This window comes from Plecotus auritus (assembly GCF_963455305.1).
Source record: "Plecotus auritus genome assembly, chromosome: 5".
NCBI classification, from domain to species: Eukaryota; Metazoa; Chordata; class Mammalia; order Chiroptera; family Vespertilionidae; genus Plecotus; species Plecotus auritus.
Genome location: NC_137776.1, coordinates 107,569,947 through 107,591,595, shown reverse-complemented (window position 1 = coordinate 107,591,595; position 21,649 = coordinate 107,569,947). Strand labels below are relative to the sequence as shown.

The window sequence follows — 21,649 nt, the reverse complement described above, 5'->3', positions numbered from 1 at the left end:
ATCATAATAGTGAGATATTTTTATATGTCTTTACTAGAGACCTGGTGCAAGAAATTAGTGCATGGGATGGGAGGTCCCTCAGCCCGGCCTGCACCCTCTTGCAATCCAGGACCCCTCGGGGGATGTCTGACTGCCGGTCCGACTGTGGGATCAGGCCTAAACTGGCAGTTGGACATCCCTCTCGCAATCTGGGACTGCTGGCTCTTAACTGCTTGCCTGCCTGCCTGCCTGATCACCCCTAACCGCCTCTGCCTCAGTCCCCACCTTGGTGGCTTCATCTGGAAGGATGTCTGGAACATCCGGAAGGTCATTTGGCTATCTGGTCTAAATAGCATATTACGCTTTTATTATCATAGATTGATTTTTAGAGAGAGAAGGAGAGAGAAACATCTATTGGCTGCCTCCTGCACACCCCCTACTGGAGAGCAAGCTCACATCCAGGTAGCCAGGGATTGAACTGGAGACTGCTCAGTGCCTGGGGTGATGCTCACACACTAAGCAGCACTGGCCTGGGCATGGTAGTGAGATCTTTATGGAAAAGTAAACAAATGGAACATTGAAGATAACAGAGAGTCCAGACCCACATACATGGTCACTTGATTTATGACATAAAAAATTACTCTGTGGATGGAATGAACAACATTTTCAATAAACAGTGCTGCCTTGATTGAATGTCTTTATGGGGAAAAAGTGCATCTTGATTCCCTTCTTCACACCAAATCAGCTCTAAATACATTGCACGAACAACTTCTAAATAAATTATAGATCTAATGTGAACAGAATTAAAAAAAACTTTTAGAGGAAAACAGAAAATTATCGTTATAACCTTATGGTTGGTTAAGATTTCTACAATGGCACACAAATAGTATTGCTCATCTAAGTGACTGTTACGACTGGATGACCGGATGACTGGACTACCGGACTACCAGCCAGTAGCTATGATGCGCAGTGACCACCAGGGAGCAGAAGCTCAACGCAGGAGCTGCCTCCTGGTGATCAGTGTGCTCCCACAGCCAACCTCCCACTGTCCCTCCCCCTGGCCGGCCAGACCAAGGGACCCCACCAGTGCACACATTTGTGCACTGGGCCTCTAGTGAAGGATAAATGATAAATCTTAATATGTGACAATCAAGATCTATTCATCAATAGTCACTATCTATAATAATAAAAGTGTAATATGCTAATTAGACTGGATGACCTTCTGGATGACCTTCCGGATAAAGCCAGGACTGCGAGGGAAGCCTAGGTCCCGGGTGCCTGCCAGAGGCTGGAGGGAAGCCCAAGTCCCAGGTGCCAGAGGGAAGCCGGTGCCGGCAGCCAGGGGAAGGAAGGTCTACTCTTGCACGAATTTCGTGCATTGGGCCTCTAGTTAAGAGAATAAAAAGGCAAGACAAGTAGTGAAAAATATATTCTGGTTTATTTATATATATAAAAGGCTAATATGCAAAGTGTCCCCTTGGGAGTTTGATCGGGAGACTGGGAGTGGGTGTTCAATCGCTTGCTATGATGTTCACTGACCACCAGGGGGTGGCATGGAACAAAGGAAGGCCCTGGCCGGCAGCTGGAAGGCTCTGATCAGCCCTGATCACCTGCCACGCCTGCCACGCCTAGGGAACATACCTGTGCATGAGTTTCATGCACTGGGCCTCTAGTACATATATACAGTATATATATATATATATATATATATATATATATATATATATATATATGCTAATAAAAGAGTAATATGCTAATTAGACCAGGAGACCTTCCAGATGTCCTTTCGGACAAAGCCATGGTGGCAGGGCTGAGGCAGAGGCGGTTAAGGGCAATCAGGCTAGCAGGGGAGAGCAGTTAGGGGGATCAGGCCAGCAGGGGAGGGCAGTTGGGGGTGATCAGGCAGGCAGGCAAAGGCAGTTAGGGGTGATCAGGCAGGCAGGCAGAGGGGTTAGGAGCAATCAGGCAGGCAGGCAGAGGCAGTTAGGGGCAATTAGGCAGGCAGGCAGGTGAGCAGTTAGGAGCCAGCGGTCCCAGATTGTGAGAGGGATGTCTGACTGCCGGTTTAGGTTCCAGGGATCAGGCCTAAACCGGCAGTTGGACATCTCCCAAGGGGTCCCTGATTGGAGAGGGGGCCGGCTGGGCTGAAGGAACCCACACCCCGTGCACGAATTTCATGCACCGGGCCTCTAGTATATATATAAAACACTCGTGCAGGTTTCCTAAGTGCTTCATCTGACCTTAGGATCCTGAAACAATACGACTTCCTTGTCTCATTGAATAGTCCCATTTTTGTTTTTCATCTTCCCAGTAGCACTGCCTTGGTCATTTAACTGTTTGTGTGCCAGCCCTCACTCCTATGGGCAGCAATCTGCTTACCAGCAAGATCTGTGTATAACTCCGTCCCCTACCCTCCTAATTACCCAGCCCTGTTCATGTCCTCTGCTCCAGTGAGTGACTTAGGTCATTAAGAAATAGTCCCCAAAGTCTATTTAATCTAGTCTAAGTGAAGTGGCACAATGTAGAGCATCTAACTCACCCCTTATTTGCATCATCTGGGGAGCTTTGAAATATATACCAATGTCACAGGCCCCACACTCACCATTTAAATTCAAATCTCTAGTGGGGACTGGAGCATCTGCATTTTTAAAAAGTGCCCCAGCTGATTCCAACATGCAGCCAGGGTTGAAAGCCCCAAGGTGGTTGAATTCAGTCCTTTTGAACCCCACTTTACTCATTATGAAATGAAACAATGGAAATAGATTATTAGCATAGAAAGGCCTTTCTTTTTCTTTGCTGTGGCCTTCCACAATTATGTAATTAAACCCCAAGATTGTTAGCACCTCTGATTCAAACAGCCCCTCTGTTCAAACCCCAAGACAAGTTACTCTCAAGGCTACATTCTTGCATCCTCCACCCCCTGCTATTTTTACAACTCAGGGGCAGTTAATAGAAAGTTCCCTTCCCCCCTTCTCTTTAAACAAGACTCTTTTGAACTCTTCATAACTTACTCTATGCATGTTTTTCAGGCTTTGGGAAAAATACTGATAAGACACCTCCTTAGGAAATCTGCCTGGACTGTCGCCTAAAAAAAGCAAACTTTTCAAAGAAAACCCCCTGATGTCTGCTGAATTTCAGCTCTGAAATCCCCCTCTCTTCCTGGTCACCTGCCACAGCTGCTCAGGCTTTAAGAGGGGGAGCAGCTGTTTATTGCTTGTCCTTGCATTGGTTAGCAATGCACCAGCCCTTTCCCTTTGGGAAAGTAAAAATAAACTCTCTCTCTCTGCATCTATCTCTTCTCTCAGTTGTGACTTCTTTCACAGCCCATGTTATAGGCCAAAAACCTTAACATAGATGATCTTAATAGTCTACCACAGCTCTAAATTCTAGAAAGAATGAACATGTCTAGAAAGGTTAAAAATAAAATTTCCATTTAAGAGTTAAATTATTGAATATTAATTGTTCTGCAACACAGAAAATTTTGAAGGAAGAAAAGGTGTTGTTAATAATTTATCTATAACTGCTTCCAGGCTGAATTTAACACTGAATGTTAGAAATAAAAATCTATGTGGTGAAATTGATAGTGTTGCCTATATACAACCTAAATCTAGTTTTAGTCCATTAAAATATTCTACTTCTATTTGGTTCCATGGATTAATTAGTAACTTCTAGAATTATGTCTTTCTTTCCTCCAAGGTCAAGATGAGCATATCAAAATTTAGACACAGATCCAAGTTCTCTGAAACTGAGGAAAATATTTAATAAGCAAATATTTTCTATTTTCAGATTTATGTTTTTCATAGCTGAAAAAATGTGTGATTAAATAATCTTCTTCTTAATAATCAATTGCTATAATGTTCCCTTTTTCTTTGAAGACAAATTGTATCTACAAGTGTTCTGTGGAAATGTGGATGTGGAGAATGATAACTGAGGAAGGAGCCAGAATTGACCCGATGCTAAATGAGGTGGAGAGGAAATGGCACCAGAGAAGCTAGAGGCCAGGGGAAAAAGGAAAAAGAAAGAAGCAGAAGGGAGATCTGAATAGGGATGCTATAATAGAGAATTTCCTTGAAATGGGGAAAAATTAAAGGGAAAATAAGAAGAGAAAGAATCAGAAGGTAGTTTTTTATTTCTCCTTCCCTCACCCCAATATGGAATCTATTCTTCCTGTCCCTGATCCTCAGTAGCATTCATCTAGTCTCTCTTATGAAGGTGTTAACTATTTCGTATCTTGTCTTGGTTTTTTATTTACATGCATGTCCAAAGTTTCTGTCTTGCATATCACAAGATTTTTCAGTTGCAATAGTGCTTCTCAATTACACCACTGTCACAAGAGAAAATTGGATTAAGCTGCAGTTCTTTTGGGTTTGCAAAAATATGTTATTCATCTGAATCAGGTCAATATTGCTAATACAAGAGAGAATCACACCTGAGCCAAAGTTGCTCTATTTGTGAACAATCATTCATTCATTCAATCGCTATTCATTTGAACATATATATTGGTATTTAACCAACCAATCAGATTCCCCTCCCATAAGGAGGTTGGTAGTAGAAGGAGGAAAGACCAGGAGGTTGAGAGGACGAGAGATAAAGGCCACACCAGGGCCAACCTAGTGAAGAATACTTAAAACTAAATACTTAAAATCAACTCTTATTACTCAGGACAATGAGACTTAAGATGGAGCTACATTAACACCACCTGTGAGGACTTTTCAATATAGACATTCCTGGCTGCATTTGTGAGGAAGAAAGCACCACAAGTCATGCCGATGAGAATTCCCATTTCAGAGTCACCGATGATGTTACCTGAGGTGTGGCTCTTCCTTCCAATTTGAGAAAGTTCAGTCACAGTTCCCTATTTTACGGGCTCTGCTTGGGGAATATTAATGCACCACCTTTGCATGGCTGCCACATCCCCTCCCTCTCACCACACCATGGACAGGACAATGCCTGCACAGAGTAGGGATGGAAGAAGGAAGACAAGGAAAGCAGGGGTGAGGGAAGGAAAGAGAAATGGGTTTGTCTCCTGGAGAGAAACATAGAAAATGCGCAACCAGCCCACATGATAGTGAGACAGATTTATAATCTGGCTGAGGGTTGAGAAGTGCTGTTTTGGGTGATTCACATTCTATGGAGAATATGGGGCAGGATTTAGCAGTTGGGCTGCAGTTCCAGAGTCACTGTCGAAGGACAACCATGTCTTCAACCCTCCGGGTTCCCAGCAGCACTGTCTGGCGCCCACATGGGGAAGCCTTCAGTCTGTTGGGCATTAGGTGTTGTTGTTTTTTCTAGACTCTGAAATAGATGGAATCCAAGAACTCCCAAAATGGAAAAATGATTAACGTTAGGAGAACTTAACAAATTTAGTTCAAACAGATCATATTTAACAACCTTTCAAATAAAAGTAAGACATGTTCATCATGTGTGTTCTGAAACATATAACTAATAGGAATCTCCAGTACAGGGGAACAAACTTGGTGGACAGACTAGGCTCTACATTCTGGTCCTACCGCTTGCCACCTGTGCAGCCTTAGGTGTCCTTGCTGAGCACATTGAAACATGAGGTATCTAGTGAGTGAGCTGCTGGGCACGAGGACTTTATTTTGGGTAAAAGAGGAGGGAGGAAGTGGGTGCAGAAGAAGCAGGGCAGAAGACAGAAGACAGGTGGGGAATGGAAGGCAGACTAGGATGTGTCCCCAGCCAGTGAAAGAGATTGTTAGCACTGCTTCCTAGGGAGAAGCCAGGATCCAGATAGAACAACACTCCCAGGGAATCCATGTCCTCGGGGAGGGCATTATGGGGCACCAGTGGCTCTGATGAAGCACCGCCCCCAGTGAGGGGGTGTGTGATAGGCAGTTAGACAGACATGAGCAGAGCAAGGACGATGGGCCATCTGGAGGAAAAATGGACAGGACCCTGAGACATGCTTCTCACCACTCCAACTGCTCAGAAGCTGGCAGGGGTGAAGCTCCATCACACCAGAGGGAAGAGGGCCCAGAGGGGAAGAATGGGAGACTGGACCCAAGGCGCACCTCGAGGTCGTCTTTCGAAGGCAGCATTCACTCTCATTGGGCTCTTGACCACTGTTGGGCTGGCTGAAGGACAACTAATTCAATCCAGAAGAGATGAAAATATTTGGGTGTATTTAGCAAAGAATGTTCTTAATATCTCTGACTTCTGACTTTCAGGAGGAACCTATGAAGAACAGGCCTTTATATCTTGCCTAGAAGGAGTTGGGACATGCATTGCTAATATATGGAATTATAGACAAAAATTATGGATAAGTTGTTCTTTTGTGTGCAATGTATCAATCATCAAGTGTGAAAATTGAGAGATCACTCCTTTCTTCTTTTGGAACAACTGATTTTTGTAATATTGTAACAATTTATATGCATCCAAATCTGGAAGGACATTTCTACAAATAGCTTGCCTACCAAAGCGACTAACATTCCCAACTCCATCAATGATTGCTTTGTACTCCAAATTTTCTTCTATTAACCTGTTAAAAAAGAATGACATTTTAAAAATGGGGTAAAATATTCAATTAACTGTTCAATGAAATGTAAAGATTAGTGATTTCCATTTTAATCATTCAAAAGTAATGCCCTCCAAATGATCACTTATTAAATTTTTAAAATTTCACACCGAGAAAAGTACATCATTTTAAATGTCATGATTCACAGGCACTGCCTTGTCATTGTGACGCTTGGCAGATACAATGGACAAATGGGTGCACTCAGAAGGGTTTGCTCCAGCTGGAAGTGAGGAGCCCAGCAAACAAATGCAAGAGTCCCTTTCTGCTTCCCAGCCAAGGGTTTGTTCTCTTTGGAAACGACCACCAGTTACCATTCTACTTGTGAGCTCTTCTATTTGTTCCAAAGCTTGTTTCGATATTTCACATCAATACTTCATGTGATTAAAAATAATTCAGTTGGTGTTTAATCTATTTGTAATGATTACCTCAAATGGAACGGGTAAGCTCTTATCTTCCCTTTTCCTTTAACTGCTTCCTTAAACCTTGAGCATTGGTCCACATCAAAGCAGTAGATTTGCATCTATCAATGTAACAACGTTGGCTTTATTACATATAAAGGCTGCGCAAAAGTTGCCAAAGACAGTAATTTACCAGTTCAATCAATTCTATCTGAAGAATTCTTCAAACTGTTTAATTCTATATACTGCATATTTAAAAAATATTTTATCAATTACATGTATACACAACTGCATTTACTATCATGTATCATCCTGCAATGAGGAAGGAAATACGTGACACACACCTAGAGCAGAAATGACCACTTTGAGATGACCAGGTGACACTGAAGTAATTATAACTTCCTAGAGCAATTATCAAATGTAATAATCAATCAAATGTTATTTCAACCATTTTGCTGGTATTTCAAGTATAGTTTCATTCTTTTGACTTGACATGCCTCTCCCTGAGTTACTATTTTTGGACATTGTCTTACACTCTAGTAAGAGTAAGACTCTTAGGACTTTGCTGCTATCTAAAAGATACCAAGACTCCTGCAGCAATCCTGAGAAAGAAGAACAAAGTAGGTGGGATCTCAATACCAGATATCAAGCTGTATTACAAGGCCACTGATCTCAAAACAGCCTGGTACTGGCACAAGAACAGACATATAGACCAATGGAATAGAATAGAGAACCCAGAAATTGACCCAAGCCACTACGCTCAATTAATATTTGACAAAGGGGCATGAACATACAATGGAGTCAAGACAGTCTCTTCAATAAATGGTGCTGGGAAAATTGGACAGATACATGCAAAAAAATGAAACTAGACCACCAACTTACACCATACACAAAAATAAACTCAAAATTGATACAGGACTTAAGCATAAGACGGGAAACCATAAAAATACTAGAGGAATCCACAGGCAGCAAAATCTCGAACATATGCTGAAGCAATTTCTTCACTGATACTGCTCCTAGGGCAATGGAAACTAAAGAAAAAATAAATAAATGGGACTACATCAAAATAAAAAGCTTTTGCACAGCAAAGGAAACCATCAACAAAACAACAAGAAAGCCCACTGCATAGGAGAACATATTTGCCAATGTTATCACCAATAAGGCTTAATCTCCAACATTTACAGGGAACTCATACAACTTAAAAGGAAGATAAACAACCCAACCAAAAAATGGGCAACAGACCTAAATAGATACTTTTCGAAAGGATACAGAAGGAAGGCCAAGAGACACATGAAAACATGCTCAAAGTCACTAATCATCAGAGAGATGCAAATCAAAATGACAATGAGATACCATCTCACACCTGTCAGAATGGCTATCATCAATAAACCAACAAACGACAAGTGCCGGCAAGGATTCGGAGAAAAAGGAACCCTCGTGCACTGCTGGTGGGAATGCAGACTGGTGCAGCCACTGTGGAGAACAGCATGGAGTTTCCTCAAAAAACTAAAAATGGAACTCCCATTTGACCCAGTGATCCCACTTCTAGGAATATATCCCAAGTAACTAGAAACACCAATTAGAAAGGACATATGCACCCCTATGTTCATAGCAGCACAATTTACTACAGCTAAGATTTGGAAACAGCCTAAGTGCCCATCAGCAGATGAGTGGATTAAAAAACTGTGGTACATCTACACAATGGAATACTACGCTACGGTAAAAAAGAAGGAGTTCTTACCATTTGCAACAGCATGGATGGAACTGGAGAGCATTATGTTAAGTGAAATAAGCCAGGCAGAGAAAGATAAATATCACATGATCTCACTAATTTATGGAATATAATGAACAACATAAACTGATGAACAAAAATAGATTCAGAGAGAGAGAAACATCTATCAGACCATTAAACCTCAGAGTGAAGGTAGGGGACGGTGGGGATAAGGGGGAGAGATCAACCAAAGGACTTATATGCATGCATATAAGCCTAATCAATGGACACAGACAACAGGGGGGTAAGGGCATGAGGGGGGGTTTGGGAGGTTAATGGGGGAATAATGACACATATGTAACACCGTAATCAATAAAGAAATTTAAAAAAATAGAAGATACCAAGACTTTTCAGTTCCTTATGTTGTCTCCTCTCTAGCTTGTTCATTTCTACTTTAGTCTGTATATTTGTCAATAACTGCTTTTACACTCACCTATAATTGGTGCTCCTCACATTGTGCTTGGAAATGAAGTAGCTCAGCTAGTTTAGAAGTATAATTAAGGGGAGAGCAGACAGCCTCTGAGAGACCAATGTGCAGCCAGGGCTGTGATCCGAGGAACAGCGGGTGTGAAGCAGAGGATGGCAGTCAGTGGCTCCTGCCTTGGGTGATCAGCAAAGCCTCTCAAAGAAGATGTCTAAGCTGAGCCCCAAAGGATGAGCAACTTAAAAGCTCACAGGTGAAAAGGCAGAGGAGATGAGTGTGTGTTCAAGTCAGAGGTCCGTCTTGGGAAAGGCCAATGAGCAAGCAAATGTGAGAAATGTAGGCAAGGGGAAGGAGTGTGTGCTGTGATTTCAGCTGAGTGTGTGTGACAGCGAGCAGAGATGAAGCTGGAGAAGCAGGCGGGACCACACGAGGAAGGTCTGGGAGGCAGTCCCTGCCTGCAGTTTGGTCTCCGGAGCAATGCCAAGTCTTGATGCATTTCAGCCAAGGGGTATAGAGGGGCGGGACGGGGGACAAGGGAGTGACGTGGAAGAGATGAAGACTAGAGAGGAGGAGACCAGTTCAGAAACATTCCATAAGCCAAGTAAGAGACAAAGGTGGTTTGAATTTCCCTCTGACCTCCCACATCATCTGGGGACAGCCTGGGGAAACCTGACTGCAGAATGCGAAGACCAGAAAAAAGGAGCAAGTGGAGGGTGCCCCTCAGGCCCCTGCTGGCAGAATGACACGGAGAGAGTTTACACAGACAACAAAGGCACTGAGAGAAGACTGAGGGCCTTTTAAATAAGAAAATGTACGAGGTTTAGTGCAGATTCTCTGCCATTTATTTTGCTGGTTCAGGGCTTATGTTGTTGTCAGGGTTTTTCTTGATTTTCATCTTTGTTCTACATTAGTGATATTGTGAGAGAGCTAAACTCTCAGAAGTGAGAATGTTATGTGCTTAATGAACTGACTTTTATTTCCTTGACAAACAAAATTTGATAAATGTGTTTTCTTTAAGGATAGTTAATATATTAAAAAATAAATTATAAGCTATAAATATGAGTGTGCTCACCCACATTAAAAAATTTAGTCTTTTAAGGGGACTTTTTTTTTATTATCAATATCTATTTTGGATTATAAAAGAATAGTTTCAATATAGGTGATTTAGAAAATATGGGAATTTTAAAGGAGAGAGTCATTTGTATGCCAACACAAAGAGAAAAATCACTGTTAATGTTTTCTTGATTTCCCTCAATTATTTTTATCTTAGTAATAACTCATTCTCTCATTTAATCCTCATAACAACTTCATAAGCAGGTGCTACTAATATTAAGTCAATTTTACAGAAGAAAAATGGAAACTTAAGTAAATTAAATAATTTGTAGAATGTCATGTCTTTTTAAAATCGATACTAATAAAAGAATAATATGCTAATTAGACCAGGAGACCTTCCAGAGACCTTCCGGATGTCCTTCTGGATAAAGCTGGGGGCTTGGCTGGCCTGCAAACTGCCCCAAATGGCCCTCAGCCTCTTGCTTAGGTCAGCCATGCCCCCCAGCAGGGACCCTCACCCCAATGGGGGCGTGGCCAGCCTGCAAACAGCCCTCAGCCCCTCACACAGGCTGGCCACGCCCCCCAGAAGGGACCCCCACTCCGATGGGGGCATGGCTGGCCTGCAAATTGCCCCAGGCCCCTTGCCCAGGCCAGCCCCACCTCCCAAGGGGACCCCCACCCTGATCCGGGACCCCCTTCAGGGCAGACCAGCCAGCCCCCACCCATGCACCAGGCCTCTATTCTATACTAATAAAAGGGTAATATGCTAATTAGACTAGAGACCTTCTGGGAGACCTTCCGGACATCCTTCCGGACAAAGCCATGGTGGCGGGGCCAAGGCGGAGGTGGTTAGGGGCGATCAGGCCAGGAAGGGAGGGCAGTTGGGAGTGATCAGGCCAGTGAAGGGGGGGCAGTTGGGGGTGAGCAGGTGGCAGGCAGAGTGGTTAGGGGCGATCAGGCAGGCAGGCAGGTGAGCGGTTAGGAACCAGTGGTGCTGGATTGTGAGAGGGATGTCCAACTGCCGGTTTAGGCTCAGACATCCCCCGAGGGGTCCCAGATTGGACAGTGTGCAGGCCGGGCTGAGGGACAACCCCCCACCCCCCCGTGCATGAATTTTGTGCACTGGGCCAACAGTATATATATATATTTTTATTGATTTCAGAAAGGAAGGGAGAGGGAGAGGGAGAGATAGAAACATCAATGATGTGAGAGAATCACTGATCTGCTGCCTCCTGCACGTCCCCCACTGGGGAATGAACCCACAACCTGGGCATGTGCCCTTGACCAGAATTGAACCCAGGACCCTTCAGTCCGCAGGTCGACGCTCTATCCACTGAGCCAAACCGTGCAGGGCCAATGTCATTCTTTAACTCACAACTAAATGGCAGAGTCACTATTCAAACCTGGTCCATTTAACTCAACTCTGTACTCTCAGTCTCTAATTAGTTTTATAAAGTTGAAATTATAATATCATGTATACTATTTCATATTGTTTTTTAAACTCTTCATATTTTTAAAAAATTAAGAAGCATTAATTTTTAATGTTGAACCATTTTATGTAAATCATTCAAAAACATTAATTTTACAAGATATATATAGTCCATACTCTAATCATTTCCTTTTGTTTCAACTTAATATTAATGTAAATAAATCTTTCCACATTTTCAGCATGTCTTTAATTATGTTTTGGATTAAATTGCTACAAATTAAAATGGTGGGTACTGAGAATGAAATATTTAAAGTTCTTGATAAAAACAAGCAAACTGCTTCCCAGAAAGTCTACCATTTATACTCTCTCCAGAAATGTTTGAAAGTGTTTATTTCACCCCACACTCATTATTTATTACTAGAGGCCCAGTGCACAACATTTGTGCACTGGAGGGGGCGTCCCTCAGCCTGGCCTGTGCCCTCTCACAGTCCATGACCCCTCGCTCCTTACCGCCTGCCTGCTCACTGCTCCTTACCACTCGGCTCGCTGCTCCTTAGAGCCTCTCCTGCCACCGCCGCTGCGCTCGCCAGCTGTGAGCCCCTGGTGGTCAATGTGCATCATAGCGACCAGTCATTCTGGTCATTCTGCCATAACAGTTGCTTAGGCTTTTATTTTATTTTATTTTTATTATTATTATTTTTTTTACAGAGAAGAAGGGAGAGGGATAGAGAGTTAGAAACATCGATGAGAGAGAAACATCGATCAGCTGCCTCCTGCACACCCCCTACTGGGGACATGCCCGCAACCAAGGTACATGCCCTTGACCGGAATCGAACCTTGGACCTTTCAGTCCGCAGGCTGATGCTCTATCCACTGAGCCAAACCGGTTTCGGCGGCTTTTATTATATAGATATTTATTTTGAAAAATTTCAGGCTGAGAATTTTTCTCATATTTTTTATTTCTTTCATTCTCTAGTATATTGATAAAAATCCTGCCCCCCTTTTTTCCTACTGGAATATGGAAAAAATTACATTCATTCATTTTTTCATCAACATTTATTGATCATCTGTAGTGTAGCATTCTCAGTTACTAGTAAGTGAACATTTAAATTTGGGTGCTACTAAGCTTAGTCAAATGAGAAAGGCAGATATTAATAAAGTAAACAAAAATAAGTGTATAAATTATAACATTTGAAAACAAATTGATAAAATTATATGCTAAATAAAAGCTCAGTGATTTATAAAAAGAAGTAGTAACCAGTGGAACTTGTGACTTATCTCAAGTGGAGTTTTGTCCTTCTGAACAATGTTCTGATCCATCAGATGATGAAGTTCATTTTCTCCAGTGAAAGGTTTTCTTGTTTGCTTTGAACACCATTTCTGAAACTCCTGCACTGAGACCGTAGTCATTAGTGAAATTAATTTCCACTGAAAACACACACAGGCAATAAAATTGCATCTAAATTCCTAAAAGTCAGAATTACAGATTTCAACTAAATTTTCTCTTCTTAAAGGTACATTAAGAAAATCATTTATTTGATAATTTTTAAAAATAAGTTGCCAATTTGGGAGCTGAAATTGTGACTGCACAATACTAGTATACTTAATGTACCTTCCTGCCACAAATGCAAAGTGACCCGAGGACATTAGATGCTGTGGGGCCATCATAGCAGAAGACAGACAGCCAGCGCCCCTGCCCTGTCATTTGGTTCCCCAGAGCTCTGCTTCCCGAAGGCCTGTGATGACAGTGAGGGGACAGAGTGAGGGAGAAGGACCAGAGTGGAGAGAAAAAAAGTCATCTAGTGGGAGTGCTCCCTGCCTTCTCACTTTCAGCTCATTTCTATCAGGCGTCTGCTTCTGTCCCCCTCCTTATTCCTCCACACGTCACCCCAGGCTTCATCGAGCTCAGAACTTCTGCCCCAGGCTGTGGGGGGCTTTTAGCCTTCTCGTGTTTGAACCCTGAGAGACAACTTTCAGATTTTAAATTCTCCTAATTTGAGTTCCAAGGCAGATATTATCTGTATTTCAAGAGTCATCTGGAGATTACTGATTCTCTTGAGAGCCTAATGCAAGATTTTAATCTCTCTCAATCAGGCTTAAATGTTTTTTGTTGCATGAGGCAGAAACCGCTGTGGGCATTAGAGGCTGAAAACAACATACTGGCCAGACAACTAGAGATATAAACTTCCACTAATAATAAAATTAATAACAACATCAACAATACAATAACAATACTGGTAATGGTCAACACTTATTTATCACTTACAATGTGGCATGCATTACACTAAGAGATTTCATGTATGAAACATTTGATCCTCACACAGTCCTAGGAAGGAGGCATCATTATACCTATTGTTTGGATGAGGAGATTGAGTCACAGAGAGTAACCTGCTCGAGGCCTCACTGCACTGCATAAGGCAGCAGTGAGCTCAGAGGTGAACCTCTGCAGGCCAAGTGCTGACCTCCCTCCACTGAGAACTGCACAGAGGACACGCCTTGCTGCCTGGTACAGCCTCCAAAGCCGGGACTGGAAATGTCAAGATTGGGACAATATATTTTAATGAATCTAATGAATATATTATAATGTAATAAATGTCTTAATTTTTCATTCAACACATATTTATTGGGTACTTGATATGTATCAGGCAGTGATGTAGAAAAGTCCTACCCTAATGGGATTTAAACCTAAATTGCCACATTCAAATAATTGTATTACCCAATATGGAAAATAGAGAAATACTAATAATAAACCACCTCAACATAGCTACTACTATAATTTTTAATATGTTTTCCAATCTTTTCCCCATGCGTATATTTGTTTTTACCTAACTTACTGATATACATACAATTTTGTTTAAAACATATTAGAAAGGCAAAGCTGTTCATTTTTAAAAACTATTTTATTTATCACTTATTAGATTTTTTATGGTGTTATATTTTGCATGTTTTTTTTTAAAGATAGTCTCAAGGCAAAACACTTGGAGAGTGCTTCCTAAGGATCATGTATATACAGTAATTTTAAACTTTTATATTCAAGAGCTAGTACTCTCTTTTCTTAAAATTTAATTATAGTCTATTGCTTTTTTCATATCCAATTACTGAATATAATATGAGGTTGGGCAGACAAGATCAAAGTATAATGCCCAAGAAAAGAAAATCCTGATTGAGTAAGTGATTAACTAGTGAGGGAATCATTAGATTACATTAACTATATATTACATTATATTTATCATATCTTCTAGTGGAGGCATCATTATTGTTATGTTATTGGAGAACACGATGTTACAACTTTAGTCATTTTATATTTTGTACACATTTTCAAAATGTCTAAACTTCCAATTTTCTATGTTCTATTTGCATCAAGTTTCTACCTAGTTCGTAATACATTATTCAAAGGAAAAACATATTAAAGTAATCTAGACATACTCAAGGTCCAATAAACCTATTAAAGTTCCAAACAAAATGCAGATATTTTACCTGTTTTCCAACCAGTGTTATGAATGAATGTGTTTTCCAAAGGTGTTTTATCCCAACTCTGAAATTTAAGTTTCTTCTGATTCACATTTACTTGTGCAAGATCTTCATCAATGTTGATAGGTGATTGTTTGGGGCTATAACATGTTGGCTATTTATTTCTCCAATTTTCTTGATTTAATGCTCCCCAAAAAAGGAAAGGGTAAGGAGTTAGTTTCATAAATTACCATGCAAAAGCTTAATGTTATATTAGAGTCAATCCATTACATTAAAATATGTACAATTGTAGTAAAAATGAACACATCTTTGAACCAATTCATAGAACAACTATGCCTAGATTTAGATTCTGGTTTTAATATGAGACACTATAAAAAGAGGCCTATAGAACTGAAACCAAAATGCAGGTTCAGCTACCTGCCCCAAGGAAAGCCAAACTCCTGAGACAGATGTTGGTGCAAAAGGAAAGAGGTTTATTCAGGTGCCACATGATGTAAGAAGGGTGGACTTCTGTCTCAAAGACCATTCCCCGTTCCTGCTCAATCCTGTGGGTCTCATAGGGATGGGAGGGCTTTTTTCTATCCAATTATCTTTCTAGCTTTTGGTGCCCTGGGGCCCTCTCTCATTCATTTTCTAGCTCTTGGCTCACTCAGACCCTGTCCATTCATCTTTCTAGCTTTTGCAATGCTCAGTGTAAGAATCTCCCCCCGTCACGTTGGCCGATGGGGGAGACTTCCCCATGCTCCCTGTCTACCGTAACAGAACAACTACTTCAAGTATAGAGATCAATACAGCTTTCTTTAGCCATCATACTTTGCCAAATCAACAGAAAGCCTCATTGTATTATAAGGCACTGAGTCTTAGCCCCCCAGGGCTCCAGATTGAAAGGTGTGCAGATGATAGTGCAGACTTCCCTAGCACTCTCCATGTTGGTCGCCCCCTACAGACCTTCTCTCCTCCCTGTCATTAAATGATGTGGTTTCATTTCCATCTGCTCAGAGTCTTATTCATAAAAACATAATCACCAGCACATACTTGAACTACTCTTTCATCCCCCCACATCCAATTTTTTACAGTCATAAAACCTACCAGATTTTATTGTTTAACATTAAGAAAAATATAACAGGGCTTTCTATAAAGATTTGGCTTACAGTGAAGTGAATGCCCGCTCACCTGTTTCACAGAATTAATAATCCTCTAAACCAACACTGCTCTGTGCTGCACCCGACCTGAAACCACGAACCATCTCTCATAACCTTATGTCACTGGATCTTCTGTAGCCAGCACCCAAGCAGTGCTAAGAATAGCTATGTTTTATTTAAAGGTCATTAAAAAATATGAAATGTTGCAAGACCAAGTCTTAAACTTTTCTCTGGCTAAACTAGCATTTGTGCTGTAGCTTGGTATCAAATATTTACTAATCAAATCGGAAAACCACATCTGAAAGTCCACCCCATGACAGGCCACCCCTTCTAAAAAGGAGGAAAAGGCTCAGAGATTAGGTAACTCTGTGATTAATGTCATGACCTTTAAATTTGTGTGATTCAAATGAGTCCGCTGTGATTGAAGAGTCAGGGTTCAGACTGAAGGCAATGCAGGTGGATGAACTGCAGGACGTTTCTGTAGTGTTTGCTGTTAAGTAACCTCACGGAAAGGCAGGAAACTACCTGTGGAACCATGAGAGGGAAGCAGAGTGAGATTCTTTACTTTGTTGCTGCAGGCGGGCTGTCACCGATGATATAGCAAATACAGAACCGAAAAAGCCCTGGAAGTGACTCTGTGGTTTGAGGAAAGGACCCTGTTGTAGAATGGCTCTGAGCGTGCCACAGAGTCCCTGTGAACTCCCCTGTGCTCTCAACGTCCCCCTTCTCCAATAACTGAGGAGCCAGGCTCTCACAGGAAGGAAGCAATGGCACAAGAGGTAATGCGGGTTTTCTGACAGTCACACCACCATCGCGTATGTCCCCAAGGTTTCCTGTCCACACACTTATTATTGATATGGGGCTGACTCTTGGCTCTGTTTCCTACTTTTGATAAAAGGACCAGACATTCAGAGTTGAAGTCTGAGACACAGATATCACCTTATATCTTTCTATCTGTGATAGGACTTGTGATAAAATTTCCTACAGTATTGTTTTATTGCTTTGGTTAAAGAGCATGCTGCCCATAAGACCAAAGATTCTGGTTTAATCCCCATATGGAACCACCAGTTCCTCCTTTCCGTATGCACTTATTACGGGATTGTTTCTTAAATCAGATCTCGTCCGTGCATGCTACTGCTCGGAAAGTGCAACAACAAGTGGGACTTGCATTGATAAGAAAAAGATATGGGCCCAACCAGCGCGGCTCAGCAGATGAAACAGGAGGTAACAGTTCGATTCTCGGTCAGGGCACATGCCCAGTTTGGGGGCTCAATTCCTGCTGGGGGCGTGCAGGAGACAGCCGATCAATGATTCTCTCTCATCATTGATGTCTCTATTTCTCTCTCCCTCTCCCTTCCTGTCTGAAATCAATAAACATATATTTAAAAAAGAAAAAGCTGTGGGAAGATACCATAAATCTATTGCTTCAGCTGGGAAGTTTATATTTTGTATTATCTCTGGATCTCATCAAAACTTGATTCCAATGAATGCAGCTTTCATTTATTCATTTGTTCACACATTCAACAACTATTTAATGAAGTGCCTTGTGTGAGATAGAAGATAAATCTGTTGCAAAAGATTCAAAGATGAATAAAACAGCATCCATCATCAACGACCTCATGTTCTAGTGAGAACCCAAGACGTATCCACTGGGAATTATAATACAATCTGATAAGTATGATGGCAGAGATGTGCACGGGGTATTCCAAGGACATAAAAGAGTTGTACCTAATCCAGATGGGACAAGAGACAACGAAGACTTTTGAGTGACAAGCTATCTGAGAAAAGTCTTAAATGACGGGCATGGAATATCAAATTGCAGGTGGGGAAGGAAGTCAGGGCCAGAGGAATCTAGGAGAGAAGAGCACAGAATGGCTATTTGGGGACACAGCAGGAAGTTCTATGTGCTGATACAGAAAATGCAAGGCAGGGAGGGGAGAGAAGAGGGTAGGGCGAGCAGATTTTGAGGATTCACATGCCAGAACAAGGGGTTTGAACTTCTGGTAGGCTATTGAAGGGATTTAAGTTGCAGGTAGTTTTTACCTGGGCTTATTTGTCCCTCATCCTCAAACGCCACCTGCCCCAAACACACAGACCCCTGCAGTGTGGCCCTCTGACTTGATGTAGGACCAGCAGGTTAAGTTTCACCTGAAGGGGCTAAGCCTCTTCCCAGCGGAGCAAAGTCCATGGTTACACAGGTTGTGGAGGAAGGTGTCCTAATTTGCTGAGATTTGAGATAGAATTGGTTGGTGGCTCTTACGAATCCCTGGGCAGATGCCCCAACTGCAAAGCTGGCGTTTGCTCTGCCCGAGCCCAGGCACGGTTGCTCTGAACAGGTGCCTCCACACACAGTCCTGGCTCCTCCAAAGTGAGAGGGGCCCCCTACCTTGGGGGATGGAGGCAGCTGTTTGACTGAGAGTAGACATTTCTCTGTAAAAGTGTCTGGTGCTTTCCCCCAGAGCACTGCTGTTTGGGTCCGGGGGTGCCCAAGGACTCAGTGTGAAGGGGGGCCCCTAAGCCTATCCAGCCATTGCAGTGTGTGCTGTCCCCTTCACTGGATAGCTGGGCTGCAAGTGATCTGATGGCACAGGTGAGACATTTCCCCGTGAGGGTACCACCTGTGTGGGCCAGGCGGGCCCCAGTTGTACTGATGGCAAGTGGGAATAGCAGGTCCTCCCATCAGGGGAGGGATGTTGGACCCTCCCATAGCATCCCCTGCATTCTGCACAGGTGGTTCCCGGGGCTTGGAAAGAAAGTGCAGCTACAAGTGGGACCTGCATGGAGAATGGAGGCCGTGCAGCCAGGAAAGCCCCCGTGGTCTGAGGAAAGGTGGAGACAGACGTGTCTCGGAACATACCTTCATTCTCCACGGTGGTGGCTGCTGCAAGTGCAGGAGGTTTTCCATGTCCAGGCGGGCCGCAGGTGCACTGATGGTTAGTGTCAACACTAGCGCCTCCATCTGGGACTGGGGTACCCTCCCCATCTCCACACCGCCTGTGTAATCACAGGTGGGCTCCAGGGATCGGATTTCAGGTGGAACCAGCAGTGTATGCACGCACTGGGTGATGCCTGCTCCTCCTCGTCAGCAGCCAGGCTGCGGCCAGATGGGTCCCTGGTCTATGGCCAAAGGGAGATGTAGAAGCAGTGCTGTGTGCCTTCCTCAGTCCATCTCTAACGTGGATGCTCTGGATGCTGGGGATGAGTGGGGCCTGGGGTGGGCATACTGACCCCAGGGCTCCCACCATCCATGGAGCCGCAGGACCCATAACCACAGGTGGGCCTGCCGGTGTACCGCAAACTGAACTGCTGCTCCCAGTGTCTAGCATCTCCGTGGCAACGCCATAGTGTGTGGTTCAGTGCTAACAGGAGCGCTGGGGAGAGAGGGTCCCTTCTGGGACCAGGAGGAGTCCCTCAGGTGGGCTGAGGGGTGGTTGGGGCCCCTCAGTGGGATGGCCTGAGGAGGGCAGCAGTCCTTCAGTGCAGGTGGGCCGGTGGGGGGACTGCAGGGTCCCTGCGCTCCACACTGTATTGGATTTGGTAAGATGGCAGGAATCTCAGGCTGGAGTCAGGGTAAGTTGTGATTGTGCAAGCATAGCAAGGGGGAGTGGTGTCCATTTCAATGTCCTCATCATCCGAGGTCGGCTGAGAGGTGAAACCTTCATTGCCCCCGGCTGTGATGGGAGCAGCGACCTGCCCAGTGTTAGCGGCCAGGGGCAGGGGGTCTGCCATCGCTGAGCCAGGAGGGGAAGAAGCAGGGGCAGACTGAGTGGCACTGCAGGCAGCCCTGGCCTCTGTGTCAGCGCCCAGGATTCCATCCCCTGCAAGGCAGGGCAACTTGGGAGGCGGGGGCAGCTCCCCTCGATCCCACCGCAGCGGGGGCAGCGGGAGCTGGAGAGGCAGGGACCTGGTCCTCTTGCAGGACTTCCTGGCGGCAGAGGCCGGGGGAGGATTGCTCCTTGATGGCTTTTGAGCCTCCATCTCCTCGCACAAAGGTAGTGACGCAGGGACGCTGGGCGGGTGGTCTCCCCGCAGCACTCCCTCTGCGGGTCTCTGTGGCTGCAGGAAGCAGCCTGGGCTTGGGGTTGGCTGCAGAGCAGGCGGGGCATCTCCAGCAGGGCTGCCTGAGCTGGCGACCACCCGGCCTTCGCAGGAGCAGTGCCTGGGAGACAGCGGGGCGCTCTCGCTCAAGCTGCCTTGTGGGTGCTGGGCACTGAGGTCCAGAGGCCCAGGACTGCTCTTGCCGGAAGGGAGGACAACCGTGATCTCCAGGGTCCTAGATGTGAGTGGGGGGTCCCCAGCGCTGTAGTGGCTGTCCTGGTCACCCTGTCCCTTCCTCTGTACCTGATGGTCTTGGTTCTGTGCCCTCCCTTTTGGGGACTCTTCTTGGACCTTCACCTCCATGTCCTTTGGGCAAGGAAGTGGGATGGTGCTCGCTGGTCTCGGCTTCACGGCCTTGACTTCCTGCCCGGGGAGAGCAAGTCTGCCCCTTGGAGGAGGGATGTAGACTGTCCTGGGGTTACGGAAACACAGCCTGGGCTTCCTTGGGGGGTCCTTCCACCTCACCAGGGAGAGGAACCCCAGAGGGGAGCGCCTGGTCTGGGGGAGAGGACACGGCCTTCTCCCGGCTGTGTGACAGCCAGATGCTGCAGGTGCAGGGCCCCGGGGGAGGAGCCGGTGCTCAGGGCCCAGGGCAGGTGCAGAAGCCGCGGGGTGGGCGCGGCCAGGCGGTGCATCGTCCCTGCGCACCGGGAAAGCCACGGGGCAGCGGGCACCAGGCAAGGCCCGGCGGCGGTGGCGGATTAAAGGACGAAACCTAGAAAGCAAGTTGCCCATCGAGAGCCAGCTGTGAGCCCAGCGAGCCGAGGTCAGAGCAGAAACTGGGAGAGCTTCTCCTTCGCTTCCTACTCCTCTGGGGCTCTCGCAAGCACTGAGCCAACTTCATCCAGGAGCTCTGATGTCTCCATGGAAACGTCAACGGAGAGAGGTGCACGTGCCAGTCCAGCGCGGGAGGAGAGATCAAAGGGCAAGGGGCGGGGCCTCAACTCTGGCCAATCCCTTCCTGACTCTCCAGCACCTGGGCCTCCAGCTGTGGGGCAGGTGCTGGGCACCTGCTGGCCCTCCAGGAGGAGCCTGTTCCAGACACCGCGGCCCCGACCTGACTGGGGGCCGCACCCCCCACATCCAGAGCAGAGCCTGCAGCTAGTAGGGACCACACCCAAACACGCTGCCTCGTGAGTGAGTGAAAACTGAGTCTGTTCCCAGGAGCCTTCTTTGGAGGGAATCCCTGTCCTTGTGGGGCAACGAAGGGGACTCGGGGAAGCATCTCCCGGGCCTTCTGTGTCCTTTGAAGCCAGCACAGTGCTCAGAGCCTTTGAAGTGGCCAGAGGACACCATCAGATGCTCTACCGACTTGTCCTTTCATTTCACCCTTTCAATGGACTGGCTTG

The 21,649-nt window shown here is 44.8% G+C and overlaps 1 protein-coding gene across 1 annotated transcript in view; it reads right to left on the bottom strand.

The window, feature by feature from the left end:
- Window positions 1-19,185, bottom strand: part of LOC308248286 (peroxiredoxin-like 2C) — a gene marked incomplete at both ends in the record, with an annotated part of 72,719 nt that extends 53,534 nt beyond the window's left edge. The window contains one exon of the mRNA XM_080668280.1: window positions 19,060-19,185. Coding sequence (XP_080524406.1) covers window positions 19,060-19,185 — 126 coding nt within the window. The remainder of the gene's footprint in view (window positions 1-19,059) is intronic.
- Window positions 19,186-21,649: the final 2,464 nt, after the last annotated feature.